The 13,360-nt window shown below is 39.5% G+C and overlaps 1 protein-coding gene across 1 annotated transcript in view; it reads left to right on the forward strand.

The window, feature by feature from the left end:
* The window catches only part of Sema3d (semaphorin 3D), a 191,657-nt gene that overhangs the window by 113,517 nt on the left and 64,780 nt on the right, over positions 1 to 13,360 (forward strand). Inside the window, exons 5-7 of the mRNA XM_042272919.2 lie at positions 3,466 to 3,585; positions 9,615 to 9,708; positions 12,141 to 12,269. Of these exons, the coding sequence (XP_042128853.1) occupies positions 3,466 to 3,585; positions 9,615 to 9,708; positions 12,141 to 12,269 (343 nt within the window). The remainder of the gene's footprint in view (positions 1 to 3,465; positions 3,586 to 9,614; positions 9,709 to 12,140; positions 12,270 to 13,360) is intronic.

Raw genomic sequence — 13,360 nt, forward strand, 5'->3', positions numbered from 1 at the left:
TGATCCAATGGTCAAAGTGCTTTGTGCCAAGCTGGAGGGAGGACCTAAATTCAGTCCCCAAAACCCACATGAGAGGAGAGAACAGACCCAATGATCCGTCCTCTGACCAATGTACATGTACTGTGGCCACAGGTATGCACATTCATATCCATGCACACACACACACACACACACACACACACACACACATGCATTAAACACAAATGGATAAAATAAATAAGTATAAAAGTGATAATATAATAATAACAATAATAATAATTTGATGCTTATTTTGTTCATACCACCACCATACACACTTTCTAGGAAGGGCAGGTTGGTTTGAGTGAAAAGGAATTAGATGAAAAGAAGAAGGAGAAGGAGAAGGAGAAGGAGAAGGAGAAGGAGAAGGAGAAGGAGAAGGAGAAGGAGAAGGAGAAGGAGAAGGAGAAGGAGAAGGAGAAGGAGAAGGAGAAGGAGAAGGAGAAGGAGAAGGAGAAGGAGAAGGAGAAGGAGAAGGAGAAGGAGAAGGAGAAGGAGAAGAAGAAGAAGAAGAAGAAGAAGAAGAAGAAGAAGAAGAAGAAGAAGAAGAAGAAGAAGAAGAAGAAGAAGAAGAAGAAAAAGAAAACGGGGAAATCCATTGCTTTTTCAAATTACATCATTTACATGCAACAACTGGCATTGTGAGCGGTGGCTGACAAGTGAGCTGGTTCAGGGAAAGTTTAAAAGGCCGCTTCTCAAAGTTATCTTTCTTCATGCCCCAGAGAATTATGCCACCATCAATAGCCGAGCAAGTCACTGAGTGAATCAAACCAAGTTAATTATTGATCATGCCACTTAAACAAAACTTTGAAACTTTGTCCATAAAAAAGAAAGCAGCATATAATCTCTGAGATTTAAAAACATGAGGCCATTGTAAAGTACATTCATTCAGGGTTGTTTGCCTTAAATGTCTGCTCTGGGCAAAATGTAAAGTCAGAGATCTTATCTTTTTATAATGGAATCACAGCTCTCCTTCCCTTTGGCAACCAATGCTGTTCCTTAGGGTGCTGCCCTCTGCCAACACCCCCCCAACACTTCAGGGATGGCATTTTCTGACCTGTAGCAGGTAATTCGGGACTCCTGCATACCATGTTGTACTTCATGTCAGCCTAACTGGAAAGTGAATTCTAAAATGACTCCTAGAAAAGGGAATGATGGGGAATGGTCTAGATAGGATTCTGAGGGCTTTTGTTCTGTGATCATTAAAATATCACATACACATCTTAAACTTCATGCTGGCCCCTACTTGCCTTTTTAAATAGTGCTGCTGCCTCACAGACCCTATCATCCTGATTTTATAGTTTATACCTGGAAGGGGTGTTGACCTATTTATTTATGCAAGTATTTCTTTAAGATCCTTCAAAATTTCATCTAAATTCTATGGCTAGGTGATAAAAGGAAGCACTGGGTAGATAAAGTGAGTGAATTCAGCCTCATTCTAGCCACACAATTTTCATCTCCTGCCTCTGTACCCTTGCTGGTGCAGAAAAAAAAAAAGATCCAAGTAACAGGATGAATATGAGGAAGCCAAGTAAAGGCTGGGGGTCTATAAACCTCCCTCCTTAACCAGACACCATGCTTAAAATTTATGTGGTGATCACAGATGGTTTTCTACTTTCCACACTGGCTTTTCTTCTATTACTATGTCTTCACTGCTCAAAATCGTTGGTCTATTTTCCTTCTGAATCCATCCTTCCGAGTCAGTCATCCTAGTACTGGTGTGTCAGTACAAACCACAACTGCCCTCCTTTTCTTTTTGTAAATATGATTGATTTATTTTTGTTTTTGTTTGTGTGTGTGTGTGTGTGTGTGTGTGTGTGTGTGTGTGCGCGCGCGCACGCGCGCGTGCACGCCTGCTTTTCCCTATGTACACTATGTGAGTGCAGTTGCCTATGGCAGCCAGAAGAGGGTGTCAGGCCACCTGGAGCTGGAGTTACAGGGGGATGTTGATGTCTGTGTCAGCAATATTGAGACAGAACCACATGAGAGTCTGACCTTCAACACTGGGACTGTTTATTAGCACACAAAACAAAAGCCAGCCTCTCTTGCCCAGAAATTGAGGCGCCTTCCAGGAGTAAAAGCTGGTTGTGACCCTATATAGGGACAGGTTGAGGGGTTTAAGAGTCAGGAAATTGTTGCAGCCTTAAGGATCTACTTGTCTCACCCACAGCCTATTTTGGTAATCATTTGCCTAAAACAGGACAGACTATCCTTTCTGGGAGGAAGGATCACAGTTGAGCAAGGTCAAAGCCATCTGTAATCTTGAATGAATCCTGTTTTACAATTGGAGCACTCTTAGTTGTGAGTCATGAGATGTGTGTTCTAGAAACATCTCCTATATTCAGGATCTCCCACTGCCCAAGAGTGACCACGCTTTATTGGTGAGGAGTCCCTGGCCAGGCAGGAATGGAGAAACTGAATTTTTGCCACAGTTTCCTACTTTTTAATTGAACATTTGCCTGCCTTGTATACAGGAGAAACGTCTAGCGTGGATGCAAAGAGTTCTGTGGGTCTGCGGGCTCATGAATCATGTATTCATAGTTAAGCAAGTGTTTCCATCTAGTCATGGTGTCCCACAGTTCTAATCCCAGTACTTGGCAGTCTAAGGCTGGGGGCTGCTCTGAACCTAAAGGGGGCCTTATTGAATTCTTAGCTGCCCTCGGCTACACTGTTGGATTATCTCTCTCAAATTAAAGAAAAAAAATTTCTCTCAACAATTTTGTAGAGCTAAATGTTCACTCACAGTAGGTAAACTTCATATAACCTATAATGACCTGAATGAATGTTCTGAAAAACAGAGATTTGCTATTTACTAGTAAATCAATTGTAGAAAATAATCTGGAAGACAGTGACAATGTAAAAATTTTTTAGATATAAGCATGTGCAAAAAGAATGTCAGTCATTTGCTGGAATAAAAATGTTCATGAGAAAAGTTGAGGAAAGGACCAGCAGGAAATAATCTAATTTGAAAGGCTTTCCAGTGTCTAAAATGAAGGGGATTCTATGGTAGGAATGCAGATGTAGTAAGCACACGTCTGTCCAGTGTTGTGCTTGGTCGACTTTGGACAGCTGGTATTGCAGATGGTAGGACTTTCAGAAGTTTGGTTATGTGTTCATATCAGAGTAAGAGAGATTCCATGCTCTGTGATAATTTGTGTCATCTCCAATCTGAGTATATCCATTCTCTGGGTCTCACTGAATACAACTACAGAGCTTTGTGTCTTGATACTTTAATTAGCTGCAAATGTATAATTTCAAGATGTTTTAAAAATCACTCCTTCAGCCACCATCTCCGTATGGGCTTTTCATTTTTTAAGTCAGGTGTTCAAACCTTTTTCATAAATCTGTACTTTCCTTTTGTGGATAATTGATGCATTCTCAAAATAAGAAAAATGAAGGATTACCTTTTAACCATATACTAATGTTTCTCACTTTTATACCCAATAGACAGAATGTGCAAATTTCATCCGAGTACTGCAACCTTATAATAAGACCCACGTTTATGTGTGTGGAACCGGAGCATTTCATCCACTATGTGGATATATTGATCTTGGAGTCAACAAGGAGGTAATGAAACAGTAGAAAATATAATTTACTATAATGCCTATCCAACAGATTATACAAATTTGAGTAAGCATAACTTATGAGATATATAAGAATTCATGTTTCTAAACATTTTTTTTTTGGTTTTTCAAAACAGGGTTTCTCTGTGTAGCTTTGTGCCTTTCCTGGGACTCACTTGGTAGCCCAGGCTGGCCTTGAACTCACAGAGATCTGCCTGGCTCTGCCTCCCGAGTGCTGGGGTTAAAGGCGTGCGCCACCACCGCCCAGCTTCTAATCATTTTATAAAGTATACATTAATACATTTTACTCATCTAATAAGTGTTTTCTATTAAACCTGCTTCAATAAGAGAAGTAAAATTTACAATATAAACTATTACAAGCAATTGGTTTTATTGACTCTACATGCACCTGCACTTTCCATTTTAATATTTGTATACACATATTTACATATATGTTTATAAATTGCAAAGCTGTGAAAATGCATTTTACATATATGATCTTATAGTGGAATTACATTTTATAAATAATTTCATTTTGTTCTTAATATATGTGTTAATTGAAATATGTATTAACAACAGTGGACTGTAAGTAAATAGAATGTCAGTAGTTTTCTTGACTCTATGTAGACTTTCACTCACACTGAAATCATTGGGTTTTCTGAACTAAACTAATGGGATGGAAATAAAGGATATATTAATTAAAATAAATTTGTTTCAAATATCATTGAGCATTTCTAACAAATGAGAAACATGCAGATTTCAGAATTTTAACTAAAATGATTTTTTTCAAGTACTCTGTGTCATAGATTGTCATGAACATTGCATGCATTTTTTTTCTGCACTAGAAATTCACAAACATGAGGTTAGTGCCATTGTGTTCCCTAATATATATGTTAGTAAACATGGTTTCTTGTTGGTCTATCATAAACAGTCCAGCAGTGAGCTGAACCAAAGCAGTGTCTGCCCAAAGCCAGCACCCCCAGCTGAGCTTCAGCCACGTACTCTATACTGTTTCTCTGTGGGCACCTCCCTCATGTTTATGCATGTATTTCCTGTGGATAACCATGCATATGTGCAGTCTTTGTGCTCGAGAGCCAAGTCTGGGCTTATGAAGGGTTTCTTTATGTTAATTTAATGGATGCATGCCAAGATCAAACCTGCAACTGTGGCCAGACAGATTTTCCTCTCTAACCGACTCATCTAACTAGCCTTGACTCAACTGCTTGAAAGTAAAGAAGCCCTGATGGTTCAGTTCGGAACTACTCAGAGATTTGGCAACTGAATCCATCATCATTCTTTGTTGCTGGTGTAATGCTCTCCCGCCTGCCTTTGAGGAAGGACAATATATAACGGTAGCACAGGGGATAGTTACATGAGCACCCCACTGCTTGGGTGTGTACTTAGGCCTGAGACTAAAGGCTGAACTCTGAAGCTGCCCAGGGAAGCTAACAGTGTCTCTAACTCTTAAAGTCAAGCTCCCTGAAAGGGAATTTAGATATAGCTAATTACTTAGCTTGGGACTTGTCATTAAGGGCTGGGCAGTCCAATTTGCCAATTTTCAGAATAAGAGAATTATGAGAGTAGAGGGATGCTGAGACTTGGCACTTTGAGCTGATCTGGAGAGCAGACAACCTGCTTCATTATCGCTCACTAATTTTATGTTTCATTAATTTCAAGACATTTTATTTCTAGAAGATTACAGATCCTTTCCATTTCAAATAGATAAACTTACTTGGAAAGAGAAGGAGAAGAGGGAACAGTATACGCAAAGGGTTGGAGGAAGCCACCCACTGGGGGCAGCCAGTCAGATTTTTTGGCACAATGAGAGGAATATAGAAGGAACATAACATGACCCCCAGGGAGTAGGCAGAGAATTGGAAGGTGGCACTATTTAGTGGGATAATAACAGTGATGAGCTTGTGGGGAAAGTGGTGAGTTAATAATTGCACGTATTGCTTTTAATCATGGTAATCCAAGAGGGTGACTGGATCTTAACTCAGAAGGGAAGTCAAGGCAACTGTCAACAGCTTCAACAAGTAGTTTCCAGAGTCAAATTTGACTCTTTACCAGCTCCATGACTTTGTGCATATAATATAAACTTTCTAAGCTTGTTTTTATTCAGTAACGTGATAACAAGAAGAGCAAATACATATAGAGTTATTTTAAGTATCAAATAAAACAGTTATTGACAACATGATCCCCACACATATGTTCTCACAGAGACTGGGGCAGCCCACGGATCTGCATCAGCTAAAGTCCTGGAGCTAAAAGGGGAAGTGGACACTTGCCTCTATCCCTAACCCAGAAGCTATCTCCAGTTGAATAACCACTTGCAAATGAAAATTTAGTTTACTCCAAGGGAGTTTCATTGGGAAAACAAACTACTCTTAAGGGTACATCCCATGCCCAGCAGTAGAAGGCTAACAGAAAATGAACTCAAAGGCATCTTTGGAGGTTCCTTGTCTCATATTGTCATGTCAGGGCTTTTCTTAAAAAAAGTGATATTATTCTTATTTTTATATAATTTTTATATATGCATATATGCAATTTATAAAATAGCATGTATCTCTATAAGTATATCATAATATATAGTACATAAAATCTTATTGATGTTCTATAACATTGAGAATGTTTTCATGACTATCTATTAACTGCATTTGCCGAGCATGGAGGTGCGCACCTCTAATTCCAGTAGTTGGGAGGTAGAGGTGGGAAGGTCAGAGAGCATCAAAGATAGTCAGGATTGCATCTGCAGCTCCAGGTCAGCCTGGGCTAGATGAGATCAGCTTCAAGTTTAAAACACAGAAGAAAGAAAGAAAAAGAATTAAAAGTAGGGCTTGCCCCTCTAGGGCTAAGCAGCTCATCTTCAAATGGGGTGTGTGCTGATAGTCAGTGTGTTTTATAGGGTAATTAATTAGTCTTTTCCTGTGAGCCTCTCATCTGTTTACTTCCCTAACAGTGTTTTTTTTTCCTTAATGTTTTATTACATTTCAGTGTGTGTGTGTGTGTGTGTGTGTGTGTGTGTGTGTGTATGCAGGCCGTTTACATGCCTTGGAGCATGTGTAGAGGGCAAAGATCAACTTTAGAGGAAAGGGCTCTGTCTTTCCATTATGTGGGTCCTGAGGACTCTTGTCAGGCTTTGCAACACTTGTGACATTGAGCCATCTTAACTGCAGAGTCATCTTCCAGCATCTAACAATATTTCTATCTTCCAGCATCTAACAATATTTCTATATGTGCAGTCCAAGAGGTGCATTTTGGTAACTAAATTAAAGGGATTGTGCAAAGCATATCCTACAACATGGCCATTTAGAAACTTAGAGTCTCGTGCAAACTATGTTGTCTTGGGAAAAGCATTAAACCATCAGTTAGTTTCATTTTCTTTCCCTGGAGCTAATTTGGAAAGACTTGCTCTCTTGTGTCCTTCTCCAAGAGATGTCAGGAAAGTTCTTGTCCTCAGCTCCCACAAATACAAAGACGAGCTGCTCTTTGCAATTTAATAGTGTTGCATTTAAAAACAAAGGTCTGTGCAACCGTCAGTTTATCTAGTACTATGGCATTCTCCTAGATGATCAGAGTTCGATTTCCCTTACCAATGTCCCATTTGATGCCTTAGAGTCAGCAAGTCTGTTTAGCCAGTGGAAAAGAGTGTGCTTTTAATGGTTAGTAGACATTTGGGATGGCCACTATCTACAGCCCCCCCCCTCTCCTCCACCCCAGTCACTCCCCAGTCACAGTTGGGAAGCATAAGTGCATTCTTATTGGAGCTTTTTTCTATATCTAAGGTCCACTATAATTCTTCCTTAGGTGACCTCAAGTAAAGGCTGTTGGGTCTGATCATGTCCCATGAACACATTGAGACTATATATCTACAAATGTTTAAATCCGTGAGTTTGAAATTCTGAGACTGTATAAGTTCCTAGCCATAGCTGTATGACACTGAGCCAAGTACACAGCCCTTCTGCCCTGACAGTTCCACGTGAAAAGCTGGACTTATTGTTAATGTAGTTACACTGAAGATTTGGGGTGAGAATTCAGTAGACGGTGTGAGCAAGTGCCTATATCTTTATTCATACCCCTTTCAACTATTAGGCATCATTATTTGCATTAAACATGTCTGTTTTAATTTATGGAATAACAATTTCTAACCAGCCTCATTTAAATTGCTGCTACTACTTTTTAGTGAGACAGTAGTTACTATTAGTGTTGTTCAAAAGAAGAGGAAAAGATCTCAAAAAAGGATTACAACATAACTCAGGAATTAACCTGGTGTCCTCTGTCCCTTCTGCTTCATGGCCTGCTTTCTATATAATAGTAGTGTGTGGTTCTTTCTTGATGTAAGAGTGACCTGCTGTAACAGGATATGCTGTGCAGAATGCTTGCAGTGTGGGTTTCTCCTCGGACGACACTGGCTGCGTCATCTCCCTAGCTGCTGGAAGGTGCTGTGGTCATTGTTATGAGACACTGGGGATCATGGGGCTGCGTTCATTATGCAGGCATATTTTTCTTGGAAAGTTCTACATAAGATGATTTTCCTCTGAATATCAAACGTCTGCCAATGTCATTCTGTCTGTGGCCACTATTATAAAAGTAGATGCTTCTGCCAAAATAACTATGTGTCTTTCGTGCGCTGTGTTTTCATAATAGTGAAAATATTACAAGAGGATTTTTTCCCCACATGTGTCAACATCCCTGAAAAGGAACTGCCTATTTGAAGACACTTGTATGTCATTAAGCATTTTTAAAAGTCACCAGTCTTAGATAATTTGGTATAATAGAAAATGCTTAGTCACACAAATAATAATTATCATGCTGAAATGCAAATATTACATAACAAAATTTTGGGGGTTTTGTTTTATTTTGTTTTTGACACCGAGTATTACGAAATTCTTTGTGTATCAAAAAATGGTCCAGATCTCCTGATTTTCCTGCCTCGACTTCCCAGGTATCAGACTCACAGGTGTGAACCATCATGCCAGAAAGCAAATTTATTTCTTAGAAGTTAATTCGGAGGCTGGGAAGTGACTAATTGGGCAAACACTATCGCTGTACAAGTGTGAAGAGCAGTGTTCAGATCTCCAGGATCCACAGACACCCACACAAAGCTCTGTAATCTCAGTGCTTCCTGCTGTGAGGTCAGAAGTGGAGACTCAGAAGCTCATGGCCCACACTCTGTCTCAAACAAGGTGGAAGATGAGGACCAGCCTCTGAGGTTATCCTCTGACCTCCACACATGTTGCTTAATGGAACATACAGTCACACACACACACACACACACACACACACACACACACACACACACGGGGGGGGGGGGTGTTAAATAGTGGGAGAAGTTCCGATTTTATTAGCCTAAGTAACTTATTAAACTTGTGCTAAGAGTGTGACTCAGCGGGTAACATGTTTCTTGTGTGAAGATCTAAACTCAGGTCCCTACAAACTGCTTGATGCACAAATGCTGCACTCGTACACGTCTGTAACCTCCGCACTGATAGTATGGAGACATGTGGTCCCTGAGCTTGCTGGCCAGACATGCCAGCCAAATTTGTGAGCTGGGGTTCAATGGGAAACCCTGTCCCCAAAAAATAAGGTAGAACACAACTAAGGAAGTCACTTGACATAATGTCTGACCTCCACATTTATGATCACACAAGTGTGCAAGCACCCGCATGAATATGTGCACACACATGCTAAAATAGACACACACATACACAATGTACACAAGATAAAAAGGTAATATTTGAAAATACTGGTATTTCGTGTTGTATTTCTACTGGCAGTGGTCGAGACAAAATGCATTTTGAGTAAAGTGTTACTTCAAGTTGAACATTTGTGGAACCTCTTTGCAGGAAGGACCTCAGTGTGGAGTCTTGCAAGATGCAATGGTACCTAAAGGGTTAAGTTCCAGCACGATGATGCGTGCGCTGTGTGCTCAGTTCATTTTTGTCGAGTTAATGAATGGGAACCAATTCTTATCTGCTCTGTTCTTGCTGACTGTGATACATTTAAAAAACGTCATTGTGTTTCTTACCACAGGAACTCATATTTAAACTAGACATGCACAGCTTGGAGTCTGGCAGACTGAAATGTCCCTTTGATCCCCAGCAGCCTTTTGCTTCAGTAATGACAGGTAAGATCAGTGCAAACAAGTCTTCTGTCTGAGTGACTTTCTGAAAAGGCCTGTGTAGACTAACGCACATTTTCTGACTGAACTGAAGATAATTTTGGATTAGCCCTTCCCCACATGTTGGTGCCAGTCTCTGTATGAGCATCATCATCCATGAAGTGAAGGCGGAGGCAGCATTCCTTCATGTCTGCACAGAGGCTTTCTAAACAAACGTCTGACTGAACTCTCGCTAATGCAAATATCATACTTCTTTGTTCAAAAAAACTTTTACTCACCTGGTATTTTTCTAATACTCAGCTTTTACCTTTCTTTACTCAGGAAGGGTGTCTCATATAGCAATTCTTAAGTAGGTAAATGAATAAACAATGAATAAAGGTATAAAATGCAGTTATATAATGTCTGAGCATCTTTTCTCCCATATTTCCATTAATGGAAATGTGATGGGTTTGTCTTTTTCTTGCTTTCTTTTTTATTTTTTGTTTGCTCACACGTGTAGCCCTTTTTATTGGCTTTATATTTGCCTGTATCTTAAATTCTCATAGAAAAGACTGCCTGGTTGAAAGAAGATAGTGCTGTATTGTCTAATTTGTGCTCTGAAGACCATCAGCAGGATCCCTGAATCATAAACATTATAAATAAGCCTTTCTCTGGATGGTTCATGATTTTAGTCTCTTCTTATTTAACTCATCTATCAAATGTTTAAGTGGATGGTAAGAGTGATGTACCATGACATTTTAATATCCACATGGTGGGAATTAGGAATTTTGCTTTGAAGTGAGTGTCTGTTTTGAAATTATACAACCCATGTTCATTTCTTCTCAGTAGATGCCATAGATGATTTTCGTCTGTTAAGCAGTATTGATGCATCCTTAATAAAAAACAAAAACAAACAAACAAAAAAACACATTGTGGATGTGGATGACCCCTCTTAGGAATCCCTGCATAACTCTAAAAATAAACATGACAGTTTTGAAATGTGGATATTCATATCAAAATTATGGCTAAATCACACTTTGTCTGACAAAATACTGACATGCTTGCAGTATAATATATTTCAAATGATACATTGCTTCCTTTTCTCTTAGGTTCCTCATAAGCTTTTCATTGACATTATCGTTTGTTCCTCTATGTCTTAAAATTTTTAATTCACAACAAAAAATTGGCATTTATCTGGTATGCACGAGAAGTGTCTTTCAATGGTGGAGATGGCATGCTACCTGCCCCAACCTTGTCACTGGGTTTCGCTTGAGTTTTGTTTCCTGTAGTCACTGTCACTAGCCACTGACATTGAGGCTGAATCATTCCAAGAGGGCCAATGAATTGCTATTATACATAGCAGAGGACTTAGAAAGTCTCTCCACCATGTCACATTCAGAGAGAATTTGAAGACTAACGCTTCCAAAAACAAGTTACATTTCAGTGACGATCTTGTTTTTGTCCATGATACAGTTATGTAAGAAACTGAAAAGACCTATGCAGATTAGCCATTTTTACTGTATGTTTTTGGGTGTAACCCAAAGAAGTTTCCTGTCAAAGTCTCTTGAAATAGCAGTCTGAGCTCTCAAAAGCACAACATATCACACTACAGGGAGAGCCTCCTTCCTGCCTGCTCCCCAGTGCTCGGACAAGCAGTGCAAACAGAGGACATTGATCCCTGAACCCGCTCACACTTGCCCCTCCTTATCTCTTTCCCTTGGTTCCTGCTCTTTCTTCTTCCACCCCTGTTTCTGTGCTTCCTCTCTCTCTCTGCTCCTCCTCACCTTCTGCAGCTTCTCCCCGATTCCACCTCCCACTCTCTCCTTTCTCCTCTGCCCTCTCTTCCTCTCCTCTCTATTATCCCTGCTTCTCTCCTTGATGAAACATACACTTCATTTAATATAGAATCCGGAGTTTAGGATGCAGCAAGAGCACAATCTTCCCTTTGTTTATCGGAGCTTTAGAGACATGGTCATCTCAAGGAATGCAACATGTTATAATTACAAGGAATGACCTCAGCGTTGAAAACTCCCTTTCAGCAGGGGCTGGACAAAGAAAAACTGTGGTCCCTGAGGTTGCATCAGTGAAGTAAATAATAATTAGGGCATCTGTTCTCATTTGGACATTGAATCTCTAACACTGTGAGAGTTGCTACAAAATCAAACTCCTAATTATGATGTTTCTCTGCTTATTGTAGATAAATGTTAAAGGGTATATCCAAAGAGGAGTCAGTTCATGCCACCTCTGTTAAATCAGAAGCTCTCGGCCTTTGTGAAGATTCAGTTTTCTAGGCTCTGCTTATCAGTTAACCGAGTTACTTCTCCACCTAAGCTAATTCTTCAAAATCTGAGAACTATGTGATGCACATGCTCTGGTGTTAAGTGCTCACACTGGGTGTCGTGTGGACCGGACCGCTACTTCCATCATCTCAGCAGTCCCATTTGCTTTGCTCCTTGCAGATGAGTACCTCTACTCTGGAACAGCTTCTGATTTCCTTGGCAAAGACACTGCATTCACGAGGTCCCTTGGGCTGACACAGGACCACCATTACATCAGAACTGACATTTCAGAACACTACTGGCTCAATGGTTAGTGATGTTTCTCTTCTGTTTGTTTTGATTTTGCTTTTGGAAAAGCAAGGAGTTCATTATTATGCACTCAGATGGGTTTGGGGAAAGCTAATTTCATTCAGCATTCAAAAATACATTTGAAATGTATCAAATTAGACAAATCTCCAGTGTATGTGGTGTGTGTGTGTGTGTGTGTGTGTGTGTGTGTGTGTGTGTGTGTGTGTGTGTGTATAGCTGATATTTACTGTGTCCTATATCCTTGGCACTCCTTGTGCTATAATAAATGTGTTATTTTTCAAGGTTCACAATGACATTTGAGACATTATCACTTTAACACTTGATTTTTAAGGATGAGTAAAGTGTAGATGTGAAAAGTTGAGTGAGTTGATCACAGTCGCACAATCTCTCAGCAGCAGAGCTGGGCTTTATGCTGGCAACCTGGATTCTGTGTTTGAATTACCAAGCTTATTTCTCAATAGAAAGGACATAGATAGCAATGCTAACTTCTTTGTTGTATTTTAATTTCCACATAAAATTATATATGTTTTAATAATTGTATACACTATGTATAGATCAGAGTAATTAGCACTTTCCATTTCTTATCATGTTCTAGCATAGATAAGTTTAATGCTCAATTCTGCAGCTAAAATTTATGTTTGGTTTTAAAGAGAAACAGCACTCCAAGATTTTAAAATATTAATAATGATATTGGTTTGTCTAATTATTATTTTTTAAATATTATATGGTATTTGTGGTTTTAAATGCTGGAAAAAAAATCCCAAAAAAATTTATGTGGCTACTTCAAGGACTAATACAAGACAATTTCACCCACTGTCTTGCTTTTATTCCATTTGCTGGGGAGAAAAAACCCACAATTTTATTTAAACAATCAGGTCACGTTTACTATTCTCACCAAAATTAGTGAGTTTAGCAGAGCAGGCCAAGCCAGAGATTGCCTACGGGCTATCTTCCTATCTCTGAGTGACTTTTGAATAGTGACTATATAAACACAAGGAGAGACACTTTTAAAACATTCCTTTGGTCAAAACCTGTAAATCAGTTTGTTTACACAGTAAAGTGATTTCCAAAGTGGCCAAAAAGAAAAATCC

The sequence above is a fragment of the Peromyscus maniculatus genome, chromosome 3, assembly GCF_049852395.1.
Source record: "Peromyscus maniculatus bairdii isolate BWxNUB_F1_BW_parent chromosome 3, HU_Pman_BW_mat_3.1, whole genome shotgun sequence".
Classification (NCBI taxonomy): domain Eukaryota; kingdom Metazoa; phylum Chordata; class Mammalia; order Rodentia; family Cricetidae; genus Peromyscus; species Peromyscus maniculatus.